Source organism: Lotus japonicus, chromosome 1 (assembly GCF_012489685.1).
Source record: "Lotus japonicus ecotype B-129 chromosome 1, LjGifu_v1.2".
Taxonomy (NCBI): domain Eukaryota; kingdom Viridiplantae; phylum Streptophyta; class Magnoliopsida; order Fabales; family Fabaceae; genus Lotus; species Lotus japonicus.
In genome coordinates this window covers 133376636-133390389 of record NC_080041.1, presented here as the reverse complement: position 1 = coordinate 133390389, position 13754 = coordinate 133376636, and the positions used below count along the sequence as shown (strand labels likewise).

The following is a 13754-nucleotide window of genomic DNA, read 5'->3' as shown; positions in this document are numbered from 1 at the left end:
AAGAAGATGAACAGATTCAAGAAGATAAAAGAGGAAGATGAACAGTTTTAAGAAAGAGAAAGAACTCACCGGAGGAAGCGGTGGAGGATTGGGTAAGGATAACGTCGGCTATGGGAGAGCACCGCGCAATGACGACGGCCGGAGTGAACGGAGGTTCGCCGGAGTTCAAAGAGGAAAAAGTAAGAATTCCAGAGAAGTTTTAGAGAAAGTGTTTCGGAAAAGTGAAAAGTGAAAGGTAAAAATGGGTTTTTATAGAGGAAAAAGGAGGAGAGAGAATGAGTGGGAAAGATAGTGAAGAGTCGTGGGATTTGAAATTCGAAAAGGTATGAAGTGAAAAGATGTAACTCCTCGAGACGCACAACCGGAAACTACATTCATGGCAAATGATGACGAAATCCCGGAAAACAAGGATTACGTGTGTCAGTTGAAAAGACGTGATTGACGGTTATGACAATGGCGATGTATCAACAAAAATAACAATGGCGATGTATTAAGGAACATAAAAGTGGCGCCATATCGACGAAAAATGGCGGTGAATGAACAAACAAGAATGTGGCGACATGTCCGCGACCACGAGGAATGATGATATCATGACAAATCACAAGGTAAACAATAAAAGCAGGCGACGAAGTAGCATATTAAAGACATTTCGACTCAATTTGCCTGAGCCTCATGTCTTGGGGGCATGTGGACTGGGCGGGACATAAATGATGCTTATGTCCGCCCAAAATGAGCAATCATCTGAACAAAGACAGCCATGGCGGGAATCAACGACACAACGAATATCCTTGCCCTTCCTTCAGGTGGACCCACGAGCCAGCTGGAAGATTATTTTGGATTTGTCTTATATGCATAGGGATTAGGGCCCTGATTGTCAGGCCCAAATATAGGAAAAGTCCATATCATGACCACACCCTCTATAAAAGGGGAGGTCATCAACTTGTACGAGACACCTTTTTTGCACATTTAATGAGAATTTACCATTTATAACTTCTTTACTATTTTAAGTGCTCTGCTAGGGTCTGCTTTCTTTCATTCTCTTACGTAAGCTTCTTTAGTACGGAACAAGGTATCTCAACTCATATAGATCAATTTGAGATTATAGTATAATAATAGACATTTCACATGTTCATTATACAACTCATAGTAAGTTGGTGTTGGAACAAATGTCAAGTCTAGACGGACCATTGCTGCGGAGCCTCTATACTATTTTGTCTCATGTGGCGTTGAAGGAAATTCCTTAACTATTTTGTACTATTTTCAAGGCCTATTTTGTCGTAGGTTCATTAGGCTTGAGGAAAAATGACATTTAGAGGCGGTTAAAAACCGTTAGTAATTATAAAAATGACTGCCACTAAATATAATTTTTTTTAGAGGGACTGAAATCAAATTCACTTATAAATTTAGAGACTAATTTAACCGTTAACCTAAAAAAAATATTACTAGTTGTTCAATAAGTGCCTATGAAATCTCATATTATTAAGCATTACTGAAATAGAATATTACCGGTTAAACAATCTTTAACATCCAAACAAATTAAAACAAGTGACATTAATTAATTATAAATGTAATCAATTAATATACCTCTTCAAAGTCGATTTAGATATTAAATAAAGTTGCTTATTATGTTTGGTTTTCAGCACCGCATTATAATTTGAAAACTGATCATGTTAGGATACATCAAATGTGAACCTAAAATCTTTGTTGACTTTCAATTATGTTCAATTGAAAATCAAACACACTTAAATCAATGAATAGGTTAGCATAAGCAAATTAAAATAAACATTTGAAGTTTGAACTTACTCTAGCTTCAGGGCCGGCCCTGGGCCTGTGCAAGCAGGCCCACAGCCCAGGGCCTCCAAAAAGAAGGGGTCTCAAAAAAAAATTCGAATACTTTTTACAGCGTTTTTCCTTAAAAAAGCGCTGTAATTAGTCCATCTTTTACAGCGTTTCGTACCGCTGTATATTATTTTACAGCGGCTAGAGGTCCAAAGCGCTGTAAAAGGCATTTTTTTGGTTTAGTGTACCTATTAAACTTTCTCCAAAAAATAATTTAGGGGTCCATTTTTATTATTAACCCAGGGCCTCCAAAATGTCGGGACCGGCCCTGCTAGCTTGATAATAACTTTCTTTTTCTGAACCAATTTGTTCTCCTAGAGACTGCAAATGAACGTGTACTCGTACTCCTTCATAATGTGTGCACATTCGATCCAATTCGTACAAAAATAGACCCTAATCCTTTGAAAAATGCTTGCACTATATCGAATAATTAATAACTGTGGCACGGAAAGTAAAAGCTCTTTCTCGATCGCACCTAGCTTAGCTACCTACTCCACTTAATTTGCTTCCCCTGCCCTCTTTATTCCTTGTGTTTACGTGAAGGAAACATATTCTCAGTCACCACTGCTGCTAATCACAGATCGATCGATCGAGCTTGTAGCTAGTAGAGGTGGTATTGAAAAAGAGAACCTTGAATTCAAAGTCAAGCATCCATTTTACTATGAGCTAAACATTCATTCTACTGGTCATTTCAATCCAAGATATTAATGCGGTTGCACATGGTTCCAAAGTTTTCTTTGGTTATATGGATAACTTTAATTAAAAGCTTATTTTTTGTTAATATTATAACGTTTAGTCCAATACTATCAAAGAATACTTGTTACTAGTAGTTTTGAAATAGAAAAGTAAAATCAATACCGGTTAAGTGAAAGGCCCTAACGTCATGAACAGTGGAACTAGGTCATTATTCCAGCTGAATTTATGTGAAATTTAATTATGATCTCATAATTTGAAACATGGGGACATTGATGTTCTGATTTGGTTGGTTTATGTGAGAGCCCATCAACAATACCTGTCGATGCATCATATGTTATATATGTCAACATCAAGACCATTCCCTCTTCTCAAAGCCTTGTTTTGTTTTTGTTTTCATCTAATTTTTATTTACTCTGTTTTATTGGCCCATGCCAGCTTGTGTCATCAGTTTGATCATTAAGTTTGCACATGATTGTTTTATTCTATAACTGGCCTCTTTTTCTCCCCTTAAAATTTTGTTTGGTAGATGAAAAATATGAGAAGATAGAATATATATAAGTAAACAAAAAGTGGTGAGAAAAAAAAAGTAGATCATATAAGTTGTTATACTAGAAATAGAGGAGAGAAAGAATAAGGTAGAATCTTTATTATTTCATTTGGTTGAGTAAGGAATGAAAAGAGAAAAAAATATTTCTAGTTCTTTGCTATAAAATGATGTGTTAACCCCAAAGTGAGGATATCTTTGCCTTTGCTAGACACCTCTATGGGCCTTGTGCACAAGCCCATTATTCCTGTGGGTAGTCTTGTTAATTACCCACAGGCTTTGATCCTTAATCCTGTGAGTGAAGCTTTGATGATTGATCATGTGCTGTTGATGGGCCAATTTCCTAAATGGATTTGGGTATTATTTTCAAATTGTGGGTATTATAATTATTTTGGGTATGCTGGAACTTCTCAATTGGACTTTTAGCCTACTTACCCATCTTTGAGGACAAAGACGCTCCTCCAGTCGATGGTATTGGTATAGAAACTAGCTAGGCCACATTCTACAGGAGCCGAATGGAGCTAAGATGCAAGTATAGTTGGGCTAGCCTTTTACCTTTTAATCTAAATTCTTTAACAAAAAAGTTATAAATAACAACATGAAACTTATCATCTTCATTAATCAATTATTATTAGCGAAATTTTAACACACTCTAATAAAATAGGTGATGTAATTATACACAAGTTAATTAGCTACAAAATAATATCTTTAGCTTGAAATCAGAAGGCAAAAGTGGCAACCAACGATAAATTAGCCTCTAATTGTTTTCCTTTTTTCAGCTTTTTATTTATTGGGCAAAGTACAATGTTATATTGATAAGGGCCAGGCCCAAAGAAAAGATACATCAGGCCAAGCCCTGAAAAACAAAAGGCCTAATGTGCAAGACAAAGGCCCAAACAAACCCGTTCTTTTTGGTGATTAAATGAAACTGAAAACAAGAAAGCAACAAACTAAACACAAACAACAATTTGACCAAAAAAAAAAACACAAACAACAATTGAATAACGCCGGTCGGACGCAAGAAGAGGATTGAACTCAGCTGGAGGCATGGATCAATTCTGGAGACCAAATTGAAAGTGCAAACTTAAGGAAGCAAGTTTGTCTGCACACATATTAGCCCAAACCAGTTCTGGAACAATATGTGGATGAAAAAAATAGAAAATAATATATCATGTGCACAAGATGGTTATGGACTTGAGCCCAATCTTATATCTAATCTCGTTAAAAACATGAGTTACCCTTACAACAAAAAACTATCCTAATGAAGCAGAAAGAAATAGCTAGGAGAATAGAGATAGAGAATAATAATGAGTGAATCACCATTTTGGTCCCTAAGAAAGTAGGCACCGGTCATATTAGTCCCTAGAGATCATTAATGGTTAAAAAAATCCCTGTAAGTGTTGACGCCGGTCATAGTAGTCCCTATCTAAGTTTGACCGTTAGTCCCTGGAACGGAAAGTGCCCATGTGTCACGTTATGTGCCACGTAGGTTTCAATTTAGTCCCCGACGTTATCAATTTAGTCCCTAGGTAATTAAATTTAATTAAAATAATGAGTTAAAAAAATAAAAATACAAGAATAGAAAATCTTAATTAAAAAAATAAAAAAATAAGCCAAATAATTAAAATCTGATCGTCGTTTCAGATCTGCCTTCACCACAAGCACACATCTCTTCCTCTGCCTACACTCCACCACCCTCCCTTCACCACGACCACCACAAGATCTGTTTCCTCCATCCCAGTCACCATCAACGGAGCCGCACCCCCATAGCCACAACCTTCCTCGCTCTCACCTTCTACGCTGCCTCTGTTCGACGCCGACGACCTTCCTCGAACCGGCAAGGAGCGTGGAAGCGTGGTGGTGGCGCAGTTACAGATGAGCGGCGTGAGAGGAACAAAGAGAGTATGCGACTGGGGAAGGAGGAGTGGAGCGTGGTGGCGATGCAGCAGATCTGACGAGGTGTGTGGCGGTGGCAAGCAGAGGAGCGTGGTGGTGGCGATTTTGAAGGGAGGAAGGGAGGTGATGGTGGGTGGGTTTGGGGTTGGTTCTGGATTTGCTGGGTTTTGAAGAAAAGAGGAGTGGGAGGTAGAAGGAGTGATGGGTTTGCTGGGTGAAAACAGTTCAAACAACATTCAAACGTTTCTTGCTAGTGTTTGTGGAATTAACACAGTCATTCTGGGTCATTCTGAATGTAAAGTTGAGATATATGTTCATTTTGCTTCATTTCAATAAAGCTATGCTTGCTTTCTTTCTCCTAGTCAATTGACTTGCTTATTTTCATGGTTTTGAACGGAAAAACCATTTGTCTGGATTGTGAAAATCTTATTTAAAGCTTTCATTTGATACCGTGCAACAATTGATGAACACAGTTTAATAGGGACCCTTTAATGGTTGCTTTGTTTGCATCTAATTTCTGAGGTAACGTTGCCATGACAAAATCCAGTAAATGAATTGAATGAAGAGTGTGGTAGAAAAACAAGCTTGAGGGTTGGGGTTTGATGTTTTTCTTAAACAGGATTTGGGTGGGATGAATTTGGGTTGAAGGTGATGGGAAGGATGAAGATGGGATTAATTTGGGTTGTATTTTTATTTTTTTAACTCATTATTTTAATTAAATTTAATTACCTAGGGACTAAATTGATAACGTCGGGGACTAAATTGAAACCTACGTGGCACATAACGTGACACATGGGCACTTTCCGTTCCAGGGACTAACGGTCAAACTTAGATAGGGACTATTATGACCGACGTCAACACTTACAGGGATTTTTTTAACCATTAATGATCTCTAGGGACTAATATGACCGGTGACTACTTTCTTAGGGACCAAAATGGTGATTCACTCGAATAATAATACATTTCCTTAATCTCCTCTCTGAAATTGCAACAAATCCTAGTATTCTGTTATTAAACATCTTTAATAAGATCACTCAATCTAACATGTCTTGAGACTCCAATCCATATATATCAACAAATTGCGCTTTGAATAGATGGTTCCTTTGAACCAACGTAGTTTGAATTTAAATTTTCAAATTATCAAGTGAAAAGGAACTTAGACATTCCTGGTCAGGACTTGATAATTCCAATTGCATCAGCTTGAAGTGAAACAGAATGTTTAACATCACCAATATGAAGACTGTGTTCCCCCATCGGTATTCTCCTTATCCCTGACCTGTCCACTACACTGAGGAGCTTGCAAACATGAATGTTGATTTGGACTCGCTGCTGTGACTTTGCAGGGACATGAACCTTCTCAAACGCCACAAGCTGCTTCTGCACTGCCCAATGAGCACCACCATCGGGTGGAGCAGAGAACACTAGCAATGTGTGAGTGCCGTCTCTAGATCCCACATTCTTAACGTTGACGTGGAGTGCGATGGAGAGCTTGCCACACCGCGCGTGTGTCACTCTAATTGCCTTGTTTGAAATGTTGGTGCTGTTGGCATGGCGGTGACCGTCCACCGGAACTGACACCACCGTGAGCGCGCTAGCTAAGGTGTGGACAATGTGAGTGTAAGTCAGTCCATGTCCAAATGGAAACACCACTGGGCCATTGTAGAATCTATATGTTCTTCCTGGGTACCCTGCTGTTCTGCTTGGTCTCATTGCCATATTTGTCATTGGCAGGTTTTTTAGGTACTCTTGTGGGTACCATGTCACAGGTAGCTTACCTCCTGCATAGTGAATGAAAATTGCTTAGTATAAGAATCACATATAGCATGTTTGGTTAGGATAAGTGTAAGATGTGATAACTCTCACCACAAATTGTGTGTGAGGTAGACAATGTATGACTGTATGTCACTTACCATGTTTAGTTTCATGATTTGCATAGAATTTAAGTCAAGTTTTTTCATTAAGACTTCACCAGAAGTGATTCTAAAGTATTTTATCGTGAAACCAAACATATTAAGTGCGTATTTGGAAATCTTTATACGATTGATTCATAATGTAGAATCAATTCTAAGGAGAAGCTTCTCCGAATACCATTGGATTTCATAATTGATTTTGATGAAACTGAAGCTGCATTAATAGAGGTAGATTTGATGACAAAGACACAAACCTGGGTTAGCGGTTCCAAACAGGATATCTGCAATGGCAGCACCACCGGCTTGGCCGGGATAGCCAGCCCACAAGATGCCTGCAATTCTAGGGTCATTCTTTGCAAAAGTAATGTCTAAAGGTCCACCAGACATCAAGACCAAAATAGTTGGTCCCCTTGAGGCAGCTGCTACCTTTGAAACAAGGTCTTGTTGATGCCCTGGCAAAAGCAACCCAACCCTATCCCTTGTTTCAGCTTCAATAGACTGGTCCAACCCCATCACAAGAACAGTTGCATCTGCATGACGAGCTGCATCTAGAGCTGGCCCAAATTGCTTGTCATCAGCACAAGTTGCATGATCACAGCCCTTTTGATGAATAGTCTTGGCATATCTTCCTATTCCTTGTAAAGGGCTGGTATATCCACAAGCAATACCTGTAAGGCATGTAAAGAGACCATTAGTCCTGAATCTTTTTTTTTTGGATTAGCTTCTATTTTCTCAAAATCAATTCTAACTATCAGAAGCTATTCACACAGATCAATCCTAGAAGAATTTCCAAGAATGCGCTTAATGTGATGGTATTAGAATATGTTACAAAAATAAATGTATAATCTTGAAGAAGAAGAACAGGAGTTTAACCTGCATAGTTTCCAATCATCATGAATGTGGCATCGGAATTGGGGCCTATGACAGCCACGGTGCGGTGACGCTGCGGGGAGAGAGGCAAAGAGGGACCATTGTTCTTAAGGAGCACAATCCCTTGTCTTGCAGCTTCAAGGGCAAGTTCTTGATGAGCCGGTTTACACACGTCTCTTGGACCTAAGTGGCCATAATTCTGAGCTGATGGCTCTCCATCAAACATACCTAACCTCATCTGCACTGTGAGTGTGTTCATCAAAGCACCACTCACATCTGCTTCGCTTAACAAACCTTTTTTCACCGCGTCCTGCGTGTGCAATCCTAGGAAAGGACCACAATCTAAATCTAAACCTGTAACATGATAAAAACAAAAATCTCATTCTGTGTGTCAACTGTGCAGCCTTTACACCCCAAACAACAAAAAATTGGACTTCAATTTCTCTTTTAATGGTGAAGAAATGAATCCATTAAATTGGTTCTGATTTCAGTAACTAGCCTGCTTTAATGGCATCAGCAGCAGCTTCTTCTGGTGTTGATGTGTAATGTTGGTTACTATAAAACACTCCCACTGAGTCACAGTCTGAAACAATGTACCTAAACCACAGAATAGCAAAAGATTAGGATTTTTTTCAGAGTGGATCATTTCTTCAAACAGAAGGTGAGCATCCAATGAGTATTAATTTGGTATTCTATTATTTGAAAGGTTACCCTACCCATCAAGATGCCATTGTCCACGAACTGTTCTCTTTAGGAGGTTGGGGTCTGCACAGGTTGGGACCCCATTGACTTGATTGTAAGAACACATCACACTTGCTACTTTGCCTTCTTTCACACACATCCTGAATGGAACATCAAATGTTTCCTCTTTGTCCTGCTTACTCACCTGCAATTAATCTTAAAGTAAGGTTCAATTTACTCAAGAATAATGTATATAGTGTAACATTACTCCGACAACATGATGGTAAAGTGCAACAACAGCTCAAAGTAACTAAGCAAGTTCACTTTAATTGAAGAGCTATCTATAACTGACTTGTCAAACTGAGAAGCTTGTGTTATTAACCATCCATATTTCTCCCATTATGTTATGTTACGCATGATAAAGCACTTACCTTATAAGTAGATAATTATTAGACATATGACGCCTTAAGATATTTAAGTATATATTATTCTATTTTAACTATGTTTATAAGTTGATTAAGCTCTAAGCAAAGCAAGAAAACGACTAAACAAACATTATCTCACGTCCAATCATCCGAGTCATAGTTGTCTCTTATCCATAATAGTATCCGAAGACACACACATAGAGGGCCCACAGTGTAGGAATTATTTGGTACTATAAGAAATATAATCATATTTCAAAGTAATTTAGAGCTCGGTATTTATCACTTTCAATTCTTCTAATTAAAAGTTGAATTCTAGAATATGATTTATGAGCCTGTACAATATTCACGCTTCAAGCCTGAACTCTTCTGTGACAAAGCATGCTAGAAATATTAGCATTTATGTATCATTATCTAATCGCTACGGCTTTTAGGATAATTGTTTGTTTGAAAAAATGTAACAAAAGAGTGCAGGACTTCAGAAGTTTCAATTTGGGATTGAATTGCACAATTAACATTATTAATAGTAGTATTAAATTTCAATTTCAATGTTCAATAATAAATCACCGATCACAAACCTAATCACAGTCACGTGCATTAACTTAATGTACAAAGGCGCCGCACACTGTTCTTTCAATATTATTAATTTCCGTCATGCTTGGCACCATATACATATACATAATTAAGATGTTACTATAGAATTAATAAAGTAAAAAATATGCATTCAAATTTCAAAATAGACTTGTTTTAATAAGACGCACCTGTGCATTAAAGTGGAAGCGATCCACACCGTTCCAATTATCAAGATCATAAGCTGTAAAGTGTTTGCAGCAAGCAGCCACCTTCAACCGGTCACCATCAGTTCCCTGTAGCCCCCTCACGTAACTAGCAGCGTATCTACCAGCTAGCACAGGGTCCTCACCAGGAGTTTCCTGTCCACGGCCCCATCTAGGGTCTCTGAAAATGTTCACGTTTGGGCTCCAATACGTTAGCCCTGCTGCTCCTCCATTGTACATTGCCCTTGCTTCGTCCGAGACAACCTGCACATAGTATAAGGCCCATATGTATACGTTAAATCTCTCTTATGCAATCTCTTATTTCACGAACTTATACATTTTTGTAGTTTACAGGTATCGAATGTCTGCCACAAAAATTAACTATGTACACGAATAAGAACTCTTTAGACATGATGTGCAAGTTGAACAATGTAAGGTGATCCATAAGTGCTAGCACAAGTGTGTGCACATTCGTGTCACGCCTAAACTATTATTGCTATATGGTAAATATTTATTACATCCATACTTTAAATTGGGCACTGTGGAAACTTTTGTGTGGCAGGTCTATATTATTGGTCACAATGCAGAATTAAAGTACTGCGATGGTAACCCAACTTGACAGAATCTCAGCAAAAACAAAAAGGAAACAATAGAAATTGACAAAAAGACCACCACCCCAAAGCAAAAGTCATGCACTTTACTACTGTGGACATATATTTAAATCACTCCATGTAGGTGTTGGCTTCGGTGTGACAGTTAAAAACTGAATCACCGTAGTTCAGCTCAATAAACACCTTTGATATATTAATTAAAAAATTAACGGTTCAGATTCAACTAACTTTAATAGCTTATTTCCAATTTTACCCTCTTTTCTTCTCCAGAATGTTCTTCTCTATCTTTCATTTTCCTTGCCCAGCACCACCGTCGTTCAAGCTCAATGGCGAAGCCACCAACAACCATTGTTCCCTCTCGTTAAATCCCCAACCCGCAGCTCCTTCCCACCATACTGAATCACCACCGTGCAACTCTCACCCTCCGCCGAACCACTGTCCTTAACCACTGTTTGGTCCATGGTGCTGCCACCGCAGCCCTCCTTCCTCCTCCTTTTCTCCTTTTCTTTTTTCTCTATAACTGTGCAAGCAATCCCCCTCTTTCTTTGCATAAAGTTTCAATTTTTCTCCATGCTTCTCTCTCTGCGTGCCTCAATTCTGGCTATTTTCAGCAAACTCTGAAAATTCACTATTTTCTTTTACATTTTGATGATAAAGGCTTCATTTTTATGCACATTGTGTAGTTTTTCTCTCTCTACTCAATTGAAAGAGAATTAGAATTAAACAAAAAGGAATTAAGCTCTTGTTTTTTTTTTTTTCTGGAAAGCAAGCTCGTGTCTTGTTTCTGGGAATTATGATTTTGTTTGTTGTATAATTGATGTGATTCATTGTTTTGGGTTGACCATGTTTGGAAAATTGATTCAGAACAGGAACAATGTCTAGTTATCCTTCTTAAGATATTAAGCATTTGGTTGTTGAGTGCTTTTTTTTATCAGAGTTTTAGAATCATGCCCGTGTGGTTTTCAACTTTCTTTTTGCGGATGCCAGCTTTTCTCAAAAGACATTTCGTGGAAGCTTCAACTTTGGAGGGTTCTTCAACTATGTGCAAAATCTACATGCTACAAATGGTGAAATGGCTAGGTGGGGGAGAGGATCCATAGAAGGAATGAAGGATGATAGATAGGAGGAGACTGTGGAAGGCTGGAGCAGGGGTTGGAGGCGGCGGCGGCGCGTGTCGCTGGATACTAGCTAGGAGAGGCTGAGAGTAAAGGAGAAAGAAGGGAAGTGAAAAGACAAAATGGATATTTTCGTAACTTAAGTGGGGAATAGTAACTGTATCACCGTGATTCATTTTTGAACCAACCCACCGAAGACATTGTCCTCCATGTAAAGCATTTTATATGTTCATCTTATCTATATAAATGTACATAAAAGTTAACGCATTTTATTTGTTTAGTTTGTCTAATAAATGATTCGTGTACACCAATTTTGTGATTGACACTCAACATTTGTAATTTGTGACGGTTTCCTCAACTGCAAATGTCGGATGTCTGTCACAAAAATGATGTATACGGATCAAACTCTAATTATAGACTGCTTGATTTAGATGTAGGGAAAAGAAAATCTGACCCGTCCAATGGCCTCCCACAAAGAATCATTGAAGGAAGCAGCGGTGGTGATGACTTGTGGGAAGCTAGTAGCACCAGGGAACTGACCACCAAACTTGGTTCCGGGGCCCACATTTGAGACTCCATGAAGCGCCTCCGACCACCACTCATAGCCTTTGATCCCGAGCCGGGGAACCGCACCGGCGGTGTTCACGAGTAGGTTAACCTTTTCTTGCAGCGTCAACCTTCCAATGAGGTCCTTCACCCTCTCCTGTATCGGCAGTGACACATTGCAAAATGGCAAGCTCTTTGTGGTGCCATCTTTCGGGTCACAAGCGAACGGGTCACGGGCTTCTCCGGTGTGCCGGAAAACTCCTAATAGTAGGAGGAGGAAGAAGAAGATAGTAATGATAGTAATGAAGGGTGGTGAGGAAGTGGAGGCCATTTGAGGGGGAAAAGAGAAAAATAAATGAAGGGGCTTGCAGAAAAGTATGGGGGGAACGTAATATATATAGAATAATAATCTGTGAGGTGATGTATAAATGATACTGTGCAGGGTACAATGATGATGAGGATGTATAGAGTGAGTTATCTACTTACTACTACTGTCATGATTGGATTTTCCATTTAACTGCTTTATCATGGCAATGAAGCAACTTGGCCTAGCTGGTGAGATTTTCATAAAGTTGGTGGGTAGGGGAAAAAAAAAGGAGAACGCAACTTGCTCATAATAATTTAACAATTTAAATGTATATTTGGTTACCAATTGGCGTTGCGTTTTTGCTAACGGGCGTTACCACTCATTTCAAAAGAAAGAGAGAACAAAACTCTTCTTGTGAACTGAAATTATTATGTTAATTCAACTGATATATAAATACACACAAAACTGATTACGGATATTGAACTGTAATTATAATTGTTGTTAAGGAAAATGATAGTTTAGTTGCACCTTCTAATATTCATTGATATGCTTGATTTTGTAGTAGGGGATAAGTTTCCTGAAATCCGTACTATTTCATTAGTTTTGTGACGTTTAAGAATCATCCTGCACACAACAAATCTGTTGGATTTAAGCTTAGTTGACAAATTTGTTGAATTATTGTCATAAATCAAGTATCTCCTCTACTTTTTATACTTATGTGTAGATAGACACTTCTAATAAATGTCTCAAGTCTCAACCAATGTTTTTAATTGAAATGCGACCCATGTTGTTGCGATGATCGTAGAGACCTCCAAAGTTTATGATGACGTGTCTTAAATTATCACAATCACATACTTTTATTTAAAACTATAGCCTCAACAGTAAGGATAAATTTAGAGTTGAAAGCATATTTTCAGGAGTACACAGTATTTGTAATTACTTCACTGAAAAGTCACAGGAACATATAGTACATGTATTCACATGAGTTAATTTAAAAATTAGAGACAAAAAATAGTGTTATTGGTCAAGTGTGTGGTGGAAATTAGAGATGAAGGAAGCATTGGATGAATTAGAAGAAGTTAATTAGAGATGAAGAAAGCACTTGTTGAAATAAGTTAGTTAGAAATGAAGAAATGACTGGTTAAAATTGAATTGCAAGAAGTTAAAGGCTCCTTCCAATTTTGTAGATATCTCAAGAAGTGCTAGTTGGTTCAGTCAGGGTAGCTTCACTTAGAAGTGAGGTTAAAGGACAGCCAGATATACAAACCCAGAGCTATCCTTGGTGGATATCTGGCATCAGCAAAATGCAGGAAAAGGAAAGCATTACTTCATGAAAACAACAAGAACATAGGTAGTAGCACTAGTGAAACTTTTCTTTCTTCCTTTTTGAAACAGAGGACATTGGTGATTGGACTAGAATCTCCCTTCTATAGGTAAAGGCCAATTTCAATGAAAATACAAGGCCAATAACTTTATTAGCTATTAGCCTCCTCGGTGGAATTGATTCCTATAATTTTTGTCATGAAGTTTCACATAAATAT

The 13754-nt window shown here is 38.2% G+C and overlaps 1 protein-coding gene across 1 annotated transcript; it reads right to left on the bottom strand.

Moving 5' to 3' along the window:
* Window positions 1–5917: 5917 nt before the first annotated feature.
* LOC130731060 (probable beta-D-xylosidase 2) lies at window positions 5918–12396 on the bottom strand. Its single transcript, XM_057583248.1, has 7 exons — window positions 11815–12396; window positions 9620–9898; window positions 8472–8641; window positions 8255–8352; window positions 7759–8109; window positions 7140–7553; window positions 5918–6753 (listed from the first exon to the last, which is right to left on the bottom strand). The coding sequence occupies exons 1-7, from the start codon at window positions 12235–12237 to the stop codon at window positions 6146–6148; spliced, it is 2343 nt and encodes a 780-aa protein (XP_057439231.1). The 5' UTR covers window positions 12238–12396; the 3' UTR covers window positions 5918–6145.
* Window positions 12397–13754: the final 1358 nt, after the last annotated feature.

Bases quoted from the DNA above. Each gene is read 5' to 3' on its own strand.
- LOC130731060 (XM_057583248.1), bottom strand. From the start codon at position 12,237: ATGGCCTCCACTTCCTCACCACCCTTCATTACTATCATTACTATCTTC. The intron at 9,899-11,814 runs GTCAGATTTTCT...TACTATGTGCAG, and splicing joins TGTGGGAGGCCATTGGACGG to GTTGTCTCGGACGAAGCAAG. The intron at 8,642-9,619 runs GTGCGTCTTATT...GATTAATTGCAG, and splicing joins GCTTCCACTTTAATGCACAG to GTGAGTAAGCAGGACAAAGA.